This window comes from Rhinichthys klamathensis, unplaced genomic scaffold (genome assembly GCF_029890125.1).
Source record: "Rhinichthys klamathensis goyatoka isolate OS25496 unplaced genomic scaffold, OSU_Roscu_1.1 h1tg000090l_1, whole genome shotgun sequence".
NCBI lineage: Eukaryota > Metazoa > Chordata > Actinopteri > Cypriniformes > Leuciscidae > Rhinichthys > Rhinichthys klamathensis.
Genome location: NW_026606629.1, coordinates 545,563 through 565,651, shown reverse-complemented (window position 1 = coordinate 565,651; position 20,089 = coordinate 545,563). Strand labels below are relative to the sequence as shown.

At 40.2% G+C, this 20,089-nt stretch overlaps 1 protein-coding gene across 1 annotated transcript in view; it reads right to left on the bottom strand.

Moving 5' to 3' along the window:
- The window catches only part of tmtops2b (teleost multiple tissue opsin 2b), an 82,008-nt gene extending 62,258 nt beyond the window's left edge, over nt 1–19,750 (bottom strand). Inside the window, exon 1 of the mRNA XM_056251782.1 lies at nt 18,866–19,750. Coding sequence (XP_056107757.1) covers nt 18,866–19,235 — 370 coding nt within the window. The 5' untranslated portion in view covers nt 19,236–19,750. The remainder of the gene's footprint in view (nt 1–18,865) is intronic.
- Nucleotides 19,751–20,089: the final 339 nt, after the last annotated feature.

Genomic DNA, 20,089 nt, shown 5'->3' with positions numbered 1-20,089 from the left:
AGCTTTTTAATTTCAATGGGACTCTTCAACTCTAATCAGAGTTTAATGGCACACAAATCTACCCACTCTATGCAAATAGGCTGTATAGCGAGGAACAAAGAAACCTTTTCCTGCTCAAAATGACAGATTTGCATTGGTCAAGCCACGCTCATGAGGACACTATCTCAATCAGTCCCGAATTGAAGTAAGAGAAGTAAACAGGAAGAACCCTCAACACCGCAGGACTTTGTCCAGGAGCTGGCACTTCTGTACCGGCAAGGCCTTAACCCCGGAAGAATCCGACACATCTTTCAACACTACCTTCTTCACTCGAGCATTGCCAGCTCCAGGAAAAAGCATTCAAAGACTTATCTGCATCGAGATGTTCATTACACTATAAGGGTTAGTTGCTAAGGTGCTTTAAATCAGGAAACAGATGGCTTTGCTCAGTTAATGACTGACTCTTTCACTTTCATTATTCCATTTTGTTTTCGTTGTTTCTTTTCCAGTTTCATTCATCCACTTTGTCTTACCTGCATGTGTGTGTGTGTGTGTGTGTGTGTGTGTACATGTTTTTCTATCCCGGTGGGGACTTCAACCTGAATGCACACTGATTCATGGGGAGCCTAAATTGAGGTCCTCATGAGGAAACAAGCTTATAAATCATACAGAATGAGTCTTTTTGAAAATGTAAAAATGCAGAAAGTTTTGTGCGATGGGTAGGTTTAGGGGTAGGGGATATTATATACAGTTTGTAGTACAGCATAAAAAACATTACATCTATGGAGAGTCCCCACAAAGACAGAGGACCAGATATTGCATGCTCTAATGCATTAGTACTGTAAGAAAGTTATTTTCTGTGGTCAGAAAAAAATAAATAATAATTTTAAGAGTTGATAGATGGTTGACCTGAATGTTCACTGAACGAACAGAATAATTTATTGTAATGTTAATCCTGCCACAGTTACTTCTGGCAGCTGATGTAAATAATTATAATTGATTAACTAAATAAAAATTAGTTATATATAGGCTATATTTCCCTTTTGAGATAATTTGCTACAATGGAAATAAAGTGCCTAACAGGTTTTTAATAGTGGGAATAAAGTGTGTCCTTGCATTGATCGTATGGGTGTGCGATATCACGATTTTTGATTGTGGACGATGAAAATGTCTCCACGATCCTCTTTTGAAGAATTATCGTAGTATCGTGCTACAGTGCATTCTATCAGTTGCAGTTCTGACGCCTCCGTTTCAACATACTCTACAATGCGATGTACTTCACATGTTAACGCAGAGGTAGAGTTACAAACACGGGACACTGCAATTCAAAAAAGTTTACTATTTGCATGTGCTTTAAAGCCTTGCCGGTTAAACATTTAATTTGCATGCTGATGCGCTGTTCTAACATGCGCTTTCCTGAGCGCATACACCCGAAGCGCACAGGCACTAAAAGCCTGTCAAACAGCGCCTGGTTATCTTCACCATTTTGGCCTAAATGTCTGCCATTCATTTTTATTTTACATTGTTTTACCTTGTAAGGCTTTGTTTTTAAAATAGGGACATTAGTTTGGCTGTAATGCTCAGTCACTTGCAAAATAGTAAAACCAACATGAAAAAGAATCGTGTTAAAATCGTGAATCGTAATATTTCTGGAAAAAAATCGTGATATTATATTTTTGCCATATAGCCCACCCCTAATTGATCGGATGGGTTGCACATCAACCTCAACACGATATTGCCACACTCAAAACCACGGCTCCCTTCCTGGACCTTTCGAGGATACCTTTACAGTTCAACTGGTTCAATATTATTAGGGGTAGGGATAAGTGTAGAGGTGTAGATAAGTGTAGAGGCTTTAGGGATAGAGACAAGAATGTCCTAATAAGGCAGCATCAATTTATGATTTTAATAAATATAATCATACTGAAAATGTTGTTATTATTGCATACTGTTTTATAATATACTACAATACACTTAAGGTGCAAATAGTATCTGCCACCATTTGCACTAAGTACAAATAGCATCTAACGCCTCTGCCGAAATTAAAACGTGACCAGCCGTTATAATAAAGCTACACTCATTAAAAACTCAAACCCAATGATGAAGTTTTAACGGGTGCGTGCAGATAGGAAGACGTAGACAGAAGATGAAGATTCAAACGGGTAACTTTACTTAAAATAATCCAACAGGTAGCGATCCATACAAAGAACACAAACACACACCACAGTGTTAAAAATACTGGACAAAGAGTGCAGGATAAGGTTACCTATATAAACACAAACTCAAACAAGATGATTAAACAGCTGACACGGATGAATTAATAACAACGATTACCAAGGATACTGACGAGTGACGTTAATCAGAACAAAGACACATGACAAATGAAAACAAACTGAAAGTCCATGAAAACTAAACTGAACTGAACAGAATGGTGACATGAAGGTTATAATGAAGAGGTGCCATACAGAGTGTTTTGAGTCTGTGTTCAGATTTTTCTCCATGGCTGACCATGTGTGAGTGTAAATAAAGACATTAATGAGTATGACTCTTCTGGCATTCAGTACCCATTCCCCAGCACCTCTAGTCTCTACTTGGTTCTGAATGACTGAAGAGCTGCACAAATGTAGGCTCAGACATTAAAAACAAAGATAGAGACTGGTTAGAAATCAAAGAAAAACAAAGGAGAAGAAAAATGAAGAGGAAGAAATGAAAGAACAGGAAGAGATTAATTGAATTAAATGTAATATATATATATATATATATAAAGAAGCACTAGTTGTATAAAGTATAGTGTGGTATGTCAGCAGTTATAAAACAATGAAGCACATGAGACAGGAGTAGCGAACTTAATCCATTTTTTTTTACTCATCACTTCCCTTCTCACACACATTACATAATTACACAACACTTCAAAATAGTAATCCCAACACAATTCTACTTATGAACACAAAATATAGTAATTGGTCGGTCATATAATCTCGACACGCTGTCACCATGAGAGGACGTGCTGCAATAAAATAAAGCATATTTTGTAAATTACGAAATGACTGGAGTCTTTCATGTGAGTGTACATTTAAAGCAAGAGGGGAAGTGGGTGCAGGAGATTAAATTATTTGACAAATATATGCAAATGTGACAAATTTGACACATCACAGAGGAAGCGTGCGCATAAATATACAGCCAGTGTGCTGCTGTGTTTCTGCAAAGTAAATATTTACAACTAGGTGTCATTTTCTACTTCTCGCCTTCTACTTTCAAAGTTACAATTATTTACTTTTAAGAGACTTTAAAATAGTTGGTTCTGGTTCTCAAATACCGAGCAGTGTTCCATAAGCGTTAATATAACAGTCCAACAGCACTGGGAATTTTTACTCTCTGTATCACTCTGCTCGTCTGTGTTTGGTCCATACAGAGTGTAAGTATGTGCATTGGTGTTGATTTTCTAGTCGATCTTTTTTACATCAATACACCAGTAGGTTGCGACAAGTGACTGTCTTTATGAGTGAATCATTTAAAGGGGTCATATATTGCCACTTTTTTACAAATTCATTTGAATGTTTAGGGTCTAAATGAAAACTTTGTAATATACTTTTTATTAAAAATTCTCATTAGTATTTTAAGAAAACACTAATTTTACCTGGTCAAAAACAGCTCTGTTTTCAGCACGCCGTTTCAGTGCATATGCCTTTAAATGATAATGAGCTTCGCTCACTCCGCCTCTCTGTTCTGCGGGCGTTTTGACACGACGCACGTGGAGTGTTTCCTTGACAACAGTTGAGGGTATAGTTTGGAGAAAGAATGACAGCGGGAGTCTCAGAGGATACATCTGTGCAATCGTATCAGTTTGAACCGGAGTCGGACCCGGAACAAGATGACAGCCCCGAAGAAGTTAGACAATTATGGCTCGAACAGGACATTTCTGAATGGTTGGTTAACGTAATGTCACTTTGATCTATTTTTGTATGCACTGGCAGGGTAGAGAAGTGAGATACAAACGCTATGTTTATTAAAAGCATTGACGTTGCTCGTGGGGAATATTCCCTTTGAAAACAAAATTCAGCCACTGCGTCTTCAGCGGTTCAGATTTAGGAACATCAAAATGACTGTTGTGTTCGTTATTACACCCAAGAACAGAACACCACAATCGCTTAGACGCCATTCTGCTCCAGCGTATTAACAATGAGGACTATGATGACAGCTCGCCCAGGGCGAAACGCTGCTGTCAATCAACAATCGTGGGAGGGGCGTCCGACCGTGTGACGTCACACGGTCAAACGGCTCGATTTGAGGCAGGGAAAAACATATAAGGACATTAAAACAAAAACACTGGATAGATTTTTATCATTTTATGATGGTTGTGTACAGGCACTGCCAACACACATTTCAGTACAATCAACTTGTAAAAGTGCATGTACCATTATGTGACCCCTTTAAATCATTCTCAACCAATTTTTTCAAAAAACGCTAATTAATTCAGGAACCAAACAAATGACTGGCTTTGTTCGAAATCACATACTGAGTACTTTTGAAAAAGTACTTTGTGACCGGTAAAAAGTACCTTCTATTTATTTTCAATGTGTTTACAATGAATGAAATCCGGACGCACTATATTTGTCATTTTGTCATTGTCATGTGACTTTCGGTAACACTTTACAGTACGGGTGCACTAATGTGCATTAATTCATGTTTAACTAATGCACAGATAATCATGAGTTAATGTATAACTCATGAAGAACTAAACCATTAATTAATTATTACTGCATCAGCAACTAATAAAGAGTCTATATGATTAATAGATTAAGTAATACATGAATTGCTATTAATTCAATGTGCCATTGTGTATTAATTCCTTAATAACATATTTTATTAACTAATAGTGTAAATTAATGTGTTAATTACCACAATTAGTCAAAGCCATGCACTTCAACTACCAGTTGTCTGCTTTAATTAATCATTAGCTAATGATTTGCAAAGGTATCATTATGTTATGACTTTACTTGTTGAGGCACATCATTCATTATTATCTAGTCATTTAGTAATTGTAGTAATTTACACATGAATTTGCACTAACAATGAAGTAATTAATCATGTATTAATGCATATTAGTGTACCTGTATTATCTGGAAGTTGAAATACAAGGCTTTGGCTCATTCTGGTAATTAACATATTAATTAACACTATTAGTTAAAAAAATGAGTTATTAGGGAATTAATCCACAATTTCATATTTAATTAATAACAATTCATGTATGAACTAATACATTAACCTTACAGACTCTTAATTAGTTCCTAATGTGGTAATCATTAATGAATAGCTTAGATAATCATTAGTTACACATTAATTCAGTATTATCAGTGCATTAGTTAAGCCTGAATTAATGCTTATTAGTGCGTCCGTATTGTAAAGTGTTACCTGACTTTCACTATTAGATGTGTCACTTTATTGCCATTCACAACTCCTCTCCCATGGTTTGTTTATTTATCAGTGAAAAAAGCACTTACTTGCCTTGACACCACAGTGCTCATTCAGACAGACAGTAATTGCCATGGCAAAAGTATTCGCTTGCTTTGACAGATCAATGATTTAACAATGGTGCCACCGGACCAGACAATGCACAGTAGCATTCCAATTGCGCATGATTTACGTCCTTGAAATACATATTCGGACGCAGGGACTGTCTTAATGAATGATTCACTGAATCCTTTATTCAACTGTTTTGTTCAAAACACTGAGTCATTCAGGAACAAAACACCACTAATGTGTGTTGCAATGACTATGTTTGAAACTATTTCTGTTTGGAAAAGCAAAAAAGGAACTGGCAATATCGTGTCTAAAATGTAAATTGCTCAATATTAACAATATCAGACAACCATGCTGCGTATGCTTTCAGTGCTTCTCAGAAATAGCTCAAGCAATCCTTGATAGTTCTAACGTGACACTTTTAAATTCGGACACATCTTTTATGGTGCTTTCACAGTGGCAGTTTAGTTCGAAACAGGGCGCGGTTTGCATGAAAAATTGGTCATGTGAAAGCTGTCATGCAGACCCGGGAACGCACCGGGATACCGAACCTGAGACTACCTGGAGGAGTCGGTCTGACTTCAGTTGGAACTGTAGTGCGATTCACGTGATTGTGAAAACAAATCGGACTCGGGTACACACTTGTTCAAGAAGTAAAGTAACCTGCACATGCAATTTAGCCCATGGCAACAAAAATAAATGGCTTGCAATCCGCTGTCTCCTCAAAAGTTTCCGTTTGCAAGCAGCAAAAAGCCGCTTTCATGCAACGCACATACAGTAAACCAAAAAAGTAAAAGTAAAAACTGTAAAAGTAAAAAGTATTGTTCACTCTGCTGCGCATAATAGCAGCACATTAATAAAAAAACACACAATATATTGACCAGCGTTCTGTTTTCTATCATGTGCCGTGCACGTTTGTGATGTAAGATGAACGCAAATGCACCAGGGTTCGATAGAATCGAGTTGAGTCAGTGTGAAACCAGACCAATGCTGCGGGGGCCACCGATAGAATCGAGTTAAGTCAGTGTGAAACCAGACCAATGCTGCGGGGGCCACCAGGAAGAATCCCGCTCGGACTCGGACCGCAGCAAACATGCCCAGTGTGAAAGCCCCCTTAAATAGCAGTGACAGAATTTGTAGCATAAGAAAGTAGATGCACAGACAAGAGAGTCTTACATACTTATTTGTTGAAATTGCAATTGTGATATTGCTTTAACTTTTTCTACAGCAGAAAGCTAAAGTTGCCATCTACAAAAAAAAATAATAATAATGATAATTAAACAAGCATATTCATATGATAATCCAGAGCAAAAGCAGGAAATTAAATCTACAGCCATGTGGGCACAACCTGCTATAAAAATATTAGGCTTCATTAAAGCTGGTGCCAAAACATAGGTCAAAATCACAGGTCAGTGCTTCTGACTAATGAAAATGGCTTGGGTGTTTTCTCTTCCATTGAATTAATGGTTGAGCATGCTCGGCACACCAAAAATCATTAGCTGTATAATAGTCAAATTGGACATGCCGCAAGGTACCTCTGCATTTTAGCTTCCATCCATCCATCCATCCATCCATATTCTTCCGCTTATCCGGCCGGGTCGCGGGGGCAGCAGTCTAAGCAGAGATGCCCAAACTTCCCTCTCCCTAGACACTTCCTCCAGCTCTTCCGGGGGGACACCGAGGCGTTCCCAGGCCAGCCGGGAGACATAGTCTCTCCAGCGTGTCCTAGGTCTTCCCCGGGGTGTCCTCCCAGTGGGACGTGCCCGGAACACCTCCCCGGGAAGGCGTCCAGGAGGCATCCGAAACAGATGCCCGAGCCACCTCAGCTGACCCCTCTCGATGTGGAGGAGCAGCGGCTCTACTCTGAGCTCCTCTCGAGTGACCGAGCTTCTCACCCTATCTCTAAGGGATCGCCCAGCCACCCTGCGGAGAAAGTTCATTTCGGCCGCCTGTATCCTATCCTTGTCCTTTCGGTCATGACCCAAAGCTCATGACCATAGGTGAGAGTAGGAACGTAGATTGACCGGTAAATCGAGAGCTTTGCCTTATGGCTCAGCTCTTTCTTCACCACAACAGACCGATACATCGACCGCATTACTGCAAAAGCTGCACCGATCCGTCTGTCAATCTCCCGTTCCATCCTTCCCTCACTCGTGAACAAAACCCCAAGATACTTAAACTCCTCCACTTGAGGAAGGATCTCTCCACCAACCTGAAGTGAGCAAGCCGCCCTTTTCCGACTGAGGACCATGGCCTCGGATTTGGAGGGGCTGATTCTCATCCCAGCCGCTTCACACTCGGCTGCAAACCGTCCCAGTGCATGCTGAAGGTCCTGGTGTGAGGGGGCCAACACAACAACATCATCCGCAAAGAGCAGAGACGAAATCGCGTGGTCCCCAAACCTGACACCCTCCGGCCCCTGGCTGCGCCTAGAAATTCTGTCCATAAAAATTATGAACAGAACCGGCGACAAAGGGCAGCCCTGCCGGAGTCCAACATGCACCGGGAAGAAGTCTGACTTACTACCGGCAATGCGAACCAAGCTCCTGCTTCGGTCATACAGGGACCGGACAGCCCTTAGCAAAGGACCCGGGACCCCATACTCCCGGAGCACCCTCCACAGGCCGCCTCGGGGGACACAGTCGAATGCCTTCTCCAAATCCACAAAGCACATGTGGACTGGTTGGGCAAACTCCCATGAACCCTCCAGCACCCTGTAGAGGGTATAGAGCTGGTCCAGTGTTCCACGGCCTGGACGAAAACCGCACTATTCCTCCTGAATCCGAGGTTCCACTATCGGCCGTATTCTCCTCTCCAGTACCCTGGCATAGACTTTCCCAGGGAGGCTGAGAAGTGTGATCCCCCTGTAGTTGGAACACACCCTCCGGTCCCCCTTCTTAAAAAGAGGGACCACCACCCCGGTCTGCCATCCCAGAGGCACTGTCCCCGACCGCCACGCGATGCTGCAGAGGCGTGTCAGCCAAGACAGCCCCACAACATCCAGAGACTTGAGGTACTCAGGGCGGATCTCATCCACCCCCGGTGCCTTGCCACAGAGGAGTTTCTTGACTACCTCGGTGACCTCAGCCAGGGTGATGGACGAGTCCACCTCTGAGCCCTCAGCCTCTGCTTCCTCAATAGAAGACGAGACGGCGGGATTGAGGAGATCCTCGAAGTATTCCTTCCACCGTCCGACGACATCCCCAGTTGAGGTCAACAGCCGCCCACCTCCACTGTAAACAGCGTTGGTAGGGCACTGTTTCCCTCTCCTGAGGCGCCGGACAGTTTGCCAGAATCTCTTCGAGGCCAGCCGATAGTCCTTCTCCATGGCCTCACCGAACTCCTCCCAGGCCCGAGTTTTTGCCTCCACAACCACCCAGGCTGCAGTCCGCTTGGCCTGCCGGTACCTGTCAGCTGCCTCAGGAGTCCCACCAGCCAACCAGGCCCGATAGGACTCCTTCTTGGAACTGGAAGCCGGAAATGAAACTATGGAAGAGATTCATTTAACTGTGAAAAGAACCATCAGCTTATTTATTTTCAGAGCACTTCATTTAAATTGATACCTTGCATAGCTTTGTAGTATGGGGACAATTCTTGAAGTTGTTGAAAATTGAAGTCGTTGATGGTTCCGTGAGTGTCAAATGAGGAAGTTGAATGTTCTCTCTCTCTCTCTCCATGAGCGCATGGCTGGTTGGGCGTCGAGGCCGTTTGCCGGGACTGGGCCGGAGAGGCCACGCAGAGCACCCAGGAGAAGGGAGGAAGTCGGAAGAGTTGATGGTTGGAGTCGTTGTGCCAAACTTCTGAGATTGTCCTTGGTTCTGTTCTGGTTGAGGGAGTCTTCTCTCTCTCCTGAATTAGCCCATGGCTGGTTGTGAGTCAAAGCCTGTGGCCTTGGGGCCTGCTGAGGCCAAGCAGGACAGCCCAGCACCCGGAACAAACAGAGAAGGCCAAAAAGAGCGGGAAGGGCTTCTGTGAATGCCCCTTTAAAGTCTGTAAAAGGTACACCCCCACCGGGTTTGCTTGACCAATGAGAAGGGTGGAAATTCCAGAGCGGGAAAGTCACTCTGTGGTTAATTTATGAGTCTTTGTCCTAAGCGTGCTCATTTGCATGTGCAGCTGGATTTGTTTCTGATGAAGAAACTAAGAAAGATTCTGGTAATAACTAATATGTTGCACAGCTATCCAAATATCATGTACACAATAATTTCGATCTGCAAAGTACCAATTTATAGAGACCAAACATGGTATAGGTGACCATTGATTCTATTGTAAAATACACAGTATCAACAAAATAATAGTATTAAAAGACATTACAAAAGACAGTAAATCATTCGCAAAATGTTCTTCATGTTCATTTATGGATCAGTTTGTCTATAATTAATGCAGCAAAGTCTATATTAAAGGCTGTTTCTGTCTTCCCCATTCTCTCTGTCTTGAACATGTGACCACATTTTTAACAGCAATAAAACCAACTTATCTGATCGTAGTCCTGGTAACCCAAAGACCCTTCTTGCACTGTTGGGGGATGTTGAGCTTCAAAGATTATTTGTTAACCATAACAAATAATTGTGTCTGATTGGTCTCAGTTGTTACACAGGGTAGCCTTCATTCTTTCTTGTTGATGTGTTTCGGGCAACAAGTTCATAGGCTCAATGGATATTACCGGTAACTTATATTGTTCAGCCCATGGCTGTCACATCGTTTCGTTTGTTTATGCTGCCAATAATCTAAAGGGCGTCGCACTGGACGAAAAGCACAGTGCCGCACCGCGTCGTGTCTATGACAACTCGAGGTATTATGATATTCTTAATTCATTCAGTTAACGGACGCTCTGAGGTAAAGTGTTCAGACTGCAGACTTAGGAACGATTGTATTTAATTGTACAGTACAATCATAACATCGAACAGACATTATCTTAATTCCATAATGTCCTTAAACATAACAATATTGCTGGCCATAAACTGAGAAAGTGCGCGTCCGGTGTGCGATACCTCGAGTTACCCCTAGACGCGACGGGGCGCAGCGCTGCGCTTCTCGTCCAGTGTGCGACCCCCTTTATGGTAGAGATCCACTTTTGCGACACGACTGTCGCGTGGTGTCGTGACATCTCCCCACATTTGTACTTTGATGGGCGTTCCTCAAGTTTACCGCTATGGGCGTGGTTTTGAGCCAGCGGCCAGTCTAGAACAAAGGACCCTCGAGAGACTTCCCTCCGTCTCCATGTGCTCTACTTCTATTGGATAGACGCGTCACGTTCAACGGATTCATTTGCATAAAGATGGGCATCGGCCAGCTTTTTGACGCGCAGAATTTTTCCAGATGAAGCGCCGCCTTCCTGGGATGCTTTGTGGGCGCGTTAAAGTCGCTCGACGTCACCCATAAGAATAAAGCGGAGCGCGGCGCGACAGAAGTGCCGCACGGACAAGTGGATCCGCACCGTTAGACATACGGTAATATAGTAGGCTAATTCTTACATTAACCCTCTGGGGTCAGCAATCACGCCGGCGTGATCTGCTCGCTTTTTTCCTTATCAGTGCAAAAGAGACTCAAAATACTCTGTTGATTTTGATCGTACATATAAGTGTTATACATCAATTGATCCTATTAATTGTCTATTTTTTTTGTGGATACTCACAATAAAAACAAAGTGTTGTGCTTTTCGTCAAATAAAGAAAAATAAACATGATGCGCGTTTTGCCTTCTCTCTGTCAGTGAAGTCCATTCTGAAACGCGTCTGAAAAATTAACTGTAACTCAGTCAATACTTGTCACAGAGATACGAGAGATGTATCTTTATGAAGCTCTCTTCTTTTAAATGAAGTAATTTTTTTTTTTTTTTTATATATTTCCAGTTTATGTAATCCGTTTGAAACCAAGGAGAGGTACAGTTTTTTCGTTCTCCCTTCATTATCTTTAATTAGCTGAGGCCGCCACGCCCATAGAGCTTTTCACATGGTAAATAGGCGATCTATGATAGTCACTGATATAAATCACTGATAGTTCATCGCGTTTTGAGGATGGCAGCACGCTACTCCTTCAGAGGATTATGGACAGCAGGGAAAAATTCACCTTTTCCTCAGAGGAATTTGAAACTCACGACGAACGGCTGCATTTTGAAGAACGAATTGACCCCGCCGATGATACAAGCTCGGAGTAAGTTGTTTAGTGTTATATAATTCCTTTTCTGATCATAGAGCTCAAATGAATTTTCAGACTATATTTTGCCTAGTTTTGACATAGGAAATATTACCTATACGCTCGTGTAAACTTTTTGAATAACTGCTTAGGTTATAATGATTTAGTGAAATATATCGATCCGCAAGTTTTGCTTGAGTACTTCAGTGGTCTAGTGGCAGATCTTTTGCCAAGCGTGTCAGAGGTTACGGGTTCTAATCTGCCCTCGGTATAGTTTTTTTCCCCTCATCAAAACCGAATATGTTCATCAGTGGTTACAGTCTATATCAAGCAGTTGTGTGCCTTTTATTTTGTGATTTCACCGGAATGAATAGTGTCCGCCGCAATGGCGATAGATTGAAGAGCGCGTCCGAGTGAAGACTGCGCGCGCGCCGCCACAAGAGAACACTGTATCAATGACACGGATAGCAGCGGACACGAGCGCTTAGCTTGAGTTCAAAAACAAAACATTTTAGCGCTAGATCTCTTATTTAAGAGCGGACTAAATGAATGCTCTGCTAGTTAACTGGAGATGTTTTATTTGTATTAGGTACATCCGTGCCTCAATGTTTCCAAAAGTGGTGGGTACAAAATGACTCATGACGAAATCTGGTGGGGACGCGTACCCACCGCCCCCACCGAAATCGACGCCTATGCAAATATGTGATACTAAGTAAATACAATATATTTTTTATATATAAATGTTCAGTTTTGGTTAGTCTATTACCCAGGCTGCCAAGGCAACTGCAAAAGGCTGCAAATATAAATGGACAGATGTCAGCATCAGTGAGATGTACCGCTAACTTACCTAACTAACCATCAGCCTTCAGAAATCATTCTGATATGATTTTTAAAAAATCAATGTTGGAAACAGTTGTGCTGCTTAATTTTTTTTTAACCTGTAATAGTTTTTTTTAGGATTCTTTGAATACATTTTTTTTTATAAAAAAAACAAGTTTGGTCTTTTTATGTTTGTTTTTTTGAAAGGATGTGTTAAGTGATAGGAATGACTTTAAGTCTTTACGTTCTTAGGAAAGATTTCTATTTTGAATAAATGCTGTTCTTTTTAACTTTTTATTCATCAGTGAATCATTCTTAGTTCAGGCTGCCTCACAGCACCTTGATGGGCCATTGGGGGAGTGTCTTTAGTCTTCCCACCCAGGTGTAAATCACATTAATATTCATGGCCATTCACACTCCCACGCATACAGCAGTGCTGACCAAAAACTGACGTAAGAAATTTAAATAGTTATATTGTTGTTTGTGAAAGAGTGGTCAGAATGATTTTCACTTCATTTTGAAGTAAAAATTCTAGCCTACAAGAATAGTAACTCAAAAGTCTTGTGGACAACTATTCAGTATGTGTTAAATGGCCTTATTGCGGTGAAATTTTTTTTCCCAAAACGTACTAACCACGCATATTTTTTTATTCTATAAAATGCAAACATGTACATCCATTTTGCTCACATATTATTGTAGCAGAGTTTGTGCTGAATACAGCAAATTTATATGTTGGCAAATGGTATGATTTAAGTAGCTGAAATAAGCACAAATGTCAGGGCATGTCAAAACATCTCAAGGGCCCCAAAAACACCTCAGACCCCAGAGGGTTAACTGATTTGTTAAACTCGTTCGAATTATAAATAAAACATAATATAATGTGGTAACCTCCAACTGTCATGCTTTCCATCTATCAGCCTATGCTATTTGGATCGTTATCTCTAGGCCTACACTCAATGAACAACATTGCAACACTAAATTAAAGGCCTGTCTCATATAGACGCCTGTCTCAAATACAAGCCGGTGCAGTTCGGCGATTTGGGAAAATAAAAGCCGGGGCTATTATTTGAAGTTTTACGGTATGTGACAAAAACACTAAAGCACAAAACAATATCTAATAAATATTAATGCGTGCACTGGTGAAAAAAAAATATACTTGCAGCCAGACTAAATATCAGTATAGCCTACTTCAAGTGTGTTAATGTTTAGTTAACTTGAAGTGTGCTATTTTGAAACAACTAATTTTGTACTAAGTGTTGTGATGTCTTTCTGTGTTCCCCCTGTCTTTGTGCACTTGGTTCAGTCCTGTTCCCTGGTTTCCCGCTCCTCGTTTGTGTTCATGTATACCACGCCCCCTTGTTATCTTGTTTAGCTTGCTTGTCTGTGTATTTAAAACCTCTGTGCTTCAGTTGTTGGTTGTCGGTCGTTGTTGCGTGTAGCTGAGTTCCATGTTCCTGTTCTGAGTTTCTTTGTTTGTCGTTTACTCTGGATTACCTGTTTTGTTTAATTAATAAAGTGCTTGCGATTGGATTCTCTCTGCTTCATTCCTGACCCAACGTTACACTAAGTATATTTTAGTATACTTTAAGTATATGCCTGTGTAGGGACTAATTACATGCTTGATTAGTGATATTAAAGTGTACTTTATTTGTGTTTCAAGTAGCCTACATTACAAATTCATTACGAGTGTCTTCGAAACATACAAGCAATATACCATAAGTGTATTTATATATATTTTTAAAAATATTTATTTTTTGCATTTACGCCTTTTATTAGGATAGGACAATAGCTAGACAGGAAGTGAGGTGGAAGAGAGAGAGAGGAGGGACGGGATCAGGAAAGGTCCACGAGCCGGGACTCCAACTCGGGTCTCCCGAAGCACATGTTGGCGCACTTGCCCACGAGGCTATTGTGGTGTGATATATTTGAGTAAAAAGTATAGGCTCAAATTGCATACTTTGTCTTTAATAACAAATGTAAACTATTAGACAAATACAACTTAGCTATACTTTGTACACAATACTATTGTATACTATAATGTATTTTGAAAGTATACTTTCAATGCATTGTTACAATGATCATTTCCAGCACAGAGTTAAAATATACCTAAAATATATTTTTAATAAAGTGCAAATAAATACACTTTTAAAAAATAAACTGAATTTTCACTTCAAGTGTATTTTTTCTAAAATATATTTTTAGAAAATAAAAAAATACTAAAGTACAATTATTTTAAAGTGTGTTAAAAGTTGTATTGTGAAAATAGGTAAAAGCATGATGCTAATATACTTTTAATATATTTAAAGATAGGCTAGTAAAAGTTTTGTTATATTTGCAATGTACTATTGAAAAAGGGAATATATTTCAAATACAATAAAGTATACATTTTTTCACTAGGGTGTCTATATTAAATTTTGGTAAACTGTTTCCTAATAAAAACAATTAACCTTGGGGAAATGAACTGTTGCGATAAATGTGAAGAAAAAACATGACTCATCTAAAAGGATAAGCATGGAAAGATAAGGCTGAAGAAAGAAGCACAGCTCATGTACTGTACAGTATGTGTCTGGCATATATTATCTCTTTCACTATAGTGCAAACATCATTGAAAGTTTCCTCCATTCAACGGTTCTCCTCTTTGTGTTACAAACCCACACACATGCAGTGAAGGTTGTGCCATTTGCTTGTCTTGAGGTAATTAGTTTTGTATATAAGATCACCCATTGTAGTATTTAGAACATCAAAAAATGCAGTATGTCCTTTCATCTCTATTATAGCTATTTTGTCAAAACCATCGTTAGAATCCGCAGCCTTCAAACCAAATAACATCATTAAGATACTTTGCAGCACATGCAAACGGATACATACGTTTAGATAATGTAGTTATTATGGTCTCCGGCTTGTGGTAGAAGCCTCACACAGCTTGTCTTTTATGAACCTTGCTACTATATTTCTTTTTTCTTTTCTTTTTTACTGCCAGTCCAGTTTTTCCCTTGAGGCTTTCTTGACATAATTTAGCTAACATCCTTCCTTACTGATAATCCCCAGTACATTTCCATTACTGTGATGTAGATGCAAATAGATTCATTCTCTTTTGAGAGAGACTTTTATCCATAGCAACTTGCCTTGCATTCAAACTACACATTTTATCAGTTCATGTATCCGCTTGTAAATACTAGACTCATGCCCTATATGACCATGCTTTACTTTTTGAGCTACAGGAATACAGAATAGTTAGAAAATCCCTTAGTCCAACTCAGAAGTTATTTTACTTTACGTTTTTTGGTTTGAAGAATACATACTAACACTCCCAATGAGGATACAAATCTGTTGTGTAGTGATTGCAAAAACAAGTTGATAGCTTCATTGTTAAATAAAATAAGCACAACATTTTTATTAGTGTGGTATCTGTGTGCATCCCAGTTTGCATCTAGATAGTGATGACTTGTGACAATTAACGATTATTTTGATAATTTATTAACTGGTCAATTGTTACTTTGATTAAATGATCAATTGAAATTTAGGTCTGATTTTATTTTATGTATTGTAAATTTAAAGGAATGTCATAAAATATTAGCATTATTAGCAATAGTCATTATTAGCATTTGCCAGTGCTTGTTCAATGAAGTCTGTGAAGTTTAAAGGTAGGGTATGCAATTTCAGAGTGGCTAGCAATAGCAAGCTAGCTTTGAAAGCATAAGATCCCACCCTCCCTTCAGAGCGTCTCCAAAGCCACACTTCCTCCAAAACACATGAACAAACATATCAGATTTTGCCAAGCATCACAAGACGAGTGACGGCGTTAAATTACATCATGTCTCACAGCACATAACATTACAATAACATTACCTGACTGCTGCAGATTAATTTCGGCGTTAATAGTGTTGACATAGAAACACACAAATCCGAGTCTGAGGACGTCTCGAATTACCATCTTGTAATCACGGTTACTACATGGCGTGAACTTAGCATAAGCTTGTTGTTTTGGTTCAGGAGGAAACCCAACTCTGCATATCCTTACAGAATGCACTCATGACGTGTGATGTCTGCGCGAGCAGGTGTGCGGAGGTATGGGAATACATATGTTGACACTCAGGTAGGACATTTTTGGACCGAATCCAATGATTGGACAAACATTTTTAGTCCTGAGACTTCCACAGAAGATATATGTACATGCTTTAATATTTAGACCACTTCTGTTATTGATTGTTATGAGGGTGTGAAGAGAGTTTCAACCAGTATAACAAAAAAAAAGTGTTTATTAACAAATTGCCTATAGCTACCTACCTTTAATAGAACCTTGCTTGCTGTCAAGATGCAAAATCTAAATATTTAAGTGAATGTCCAACATTTACTGATAATGATATAAAATGTACTGCAAGTTATGTGCTGGGGACATTATACAGCACATGCATCAGTCAAAGCACCTGACTGGGCAAGTTGCAATTTTGTAGTTTCAACATTACAGTGTGTTGTTTTTGTAATCATGTATTACATGATCAATCGATAATGAAATCTATAGTTGATTAATTTCATTATTGATTATTATCGGTTTTATCGATTAGTTGTTGCAGCCTTGTTTGTGATGTTTGGAGTGATATTTGCATGTGATGTGATGATGTTTTGTGGTTTTAAATTATTTCAGTCTGAAAATGAATGACAGCAGACCATATCCATGGAAGTGGGTTTATCACAATCCCCCTTACTCTCATGTCACTCTAAACCCGTAAGACTTTTGTTCACCTTCGGAACACAAATGAAGTTCTTTTTGATGAATTCTGAGAGGTTTCTGTTCCTCCATTGACAGTCTACACAACTACCACTTTGACACTTCAAAAAGTTCATAAAGAGAGTGTAAAACTAATCCATATGAATCAAGCAGTTTAGTTTAAATTTTCTGAGTAGACTTGATTAAATAATAATTCATTACATTTATATAGCGCTTTTCTCGGCACTCAAAGCGCTTTACAGAAGGGGGGAATCTCCTCAACCACCACCAGTGTGCAGCATCCACCTGGATGATGCGACGGCAGCCATAGTGTGCCAGAATGCCCACCACACACCAGCTTACTGGTGGAGAGGAGACAGTGATGAAGCCAATTGGTATATATATATGGGGATTATTAGGAGGCCATGATGTACAGAGGCCACTGGGCAAATTTGGCCAGGATGCCGGGGTTTCACCCCTACTCTTTCGAAGGGGATTTTTTTTGGGGATTTTTTGTGACCACAGAGAGTCAGAGCCTCGGTTTAACGTCTCATCCGAAGGACGGTGCTCTTTGACAGTATAGTGTCCCCATTACCAAACTGGGGCGTTAGGACCCACAGAGACCACAGGGTGAGCGCCCCCTGCTGGCCTCACTAACACCTCTTCCAACAGCAACCTGGTTTTCTCAGAAGGTCTCCCATCCAGGTACTAACCAGGCTCAGCCCTGCTTAGCTTCAGTGGGCAACCAGTCTTGGGCTACAGGGTGATATGGCTGCTGGCGTATAAAAGCATATGATTGCTTTATATGATGAACATTTAATTTAAGCTTTTATTCACATATAACATTATTCAACGCACACATCAGTTATGGTAAATGGAAGCTCATGAATTAGAATTATGGCTGGCCCCTATAGTCGACTAAACTTTAGTCCATTAGAAGAGGCTTAGTCAACCAAAATTGTATTGGTCATTAAGTTGCAGGGGGAAAAAAACTCATGGTGAAGTCACACAGTCTGTGAGGAAGAGATTGTTAATGGCTGTCCTTGTGGTAATTACAGTATGTCAGGCAGGGAATCCAAATGTTTGCCTATCATCTATTGATTTCAAATAAGGCTTTGAGCTTCCGCGAGAACCAATGAGGTTCATTCTCGCACATTTGAGCTTCCGCAAGAATGAGGTTCATTCTCGGGTGTGGCACGTTTGACATAGTTCATATTTCTATTTCCAAATGTAAAAAGGTGTTGCTGCTGGTTTATATTAAAAGTTGGAACAAAACTTCAAGCCTGCAGCTTTATAACCTTGTTCTAATGTAGAGTAGCTAGAACAAAACACCTTTTTTTTCAATTGACCCACGTCAAAAAAAAAGCTGTTAAGGCAAGTTGCATTGAAATTTTAAGTTTAAATTGTTCTTGTGTATAAAAGCACCAGCCACATGCATAACAAATGTGATTTGAAATATTTAGCATTGAATTAACTGATAGTTGACAAATGTAAAGATGAGTTGTATTCTGGTGATTAAATGTTCTCAGTAGCCTACATGTCGCAATAATCTTGTGTTTAAAAGCAAATATAAACAGTCAGCCTAATAAAAGCACAACAACTACAGTTTTACATGGATATTATGTAGCCTAGGCTATTTGAAAATGTAGGCTACAATTTCGAAATATAGCTGTTTTTGCTTTTTGTTTGTTTTTAGGCTACGTACCGAAGCATGAGTTGATGAAGCCGTACCACATGCAGCCGTTCCGTCCGAGTAGCCACCGTCCCCGCACACTGGACGCAAAGCTCAGGGTCGTCCCAAACAAACACACCAGCATGTCACTGACGCTAATGTTAAGAAGCAGCATGTTCACCGGCGTCCGGAGCATCTTGAATTTACAGAAGAGGACTAATACAATAAAGTTGTTGAAAAAGCCAAAAGTCATTATGAATCCGAGGAACACGGACAGGGCGATGAAGCCCGCGCGAGAGAGCGTCTCCACCGGCGAGTCGCTCCAGTCCTCGTCCAGAGGAGTTAACCGGTCTTCCTCGCTCATGTTAAAGCTGTAGTTCAAATCAGCCTGCTCGGAAAACATTCTTAGGAATAGTTATTCTGGGGCAGCGCTGGACATTTTTTTTTTTTTTTTTTTAGGGGAAATTCTCTAATCTAGCCGTATCTCCTTCAGTGAACACCTCAGCGTACTCCGGCGCATCAGCATCATGATTCAATTAGAAATGATGATGATGATGATGATGATGATGATTCTCATTGACAGCGCGCTTCACCTTTGAGAGTACTTGGACTTTTGAATATGACAGATGCGCTTCGCTTGAATCGAAAGAGACACGCACACTGACTAAGTACTGAGTAGATGTCTTCTAATTAAGGTCAGTAGGCTATCCATGACATAACCTATAGCCTATCTGACTGACTAAACGATTGTTGTTGTTTTTACGAGGTCGCAGAGCGCGCACGTGTCGCAGCAACGTACTGTGGTGAATTAATGTTGACCGTTTGATGTCCGTTATTGAGCTACTTCGTTTGTCTGCACATTGCATCCTAGAAGCAAAGCGTTCCCTTCTCAGTCCCAGCTGTCGTTCTGTATTCCAGCTGAGTGCGCGAGCTTTGCTGGACGCGCAACAGGAGTGTAATATAAAGGCATCTTGACGTCACGGGAACTGACTAACACACCAACCTACTTGAACAACTAAATTCTGTGCTCTATCTATATCTTAAAATATTAGCTACTGATACTCACCATAATGATGGTAAAAACAGAAGTGAAGTTCGTTAAACTAATTCCATGAACAATTAATAAACATCGATGTGCACAATATCAGCACCATGAGTGCAGGTAAGATCGAAATAATGCTTTAAACATTGATAAAGTAGCAAAGAATATAAAAAAGAAACAACTTAATGTAGCTATGTAACTAATATTAAAAAAAA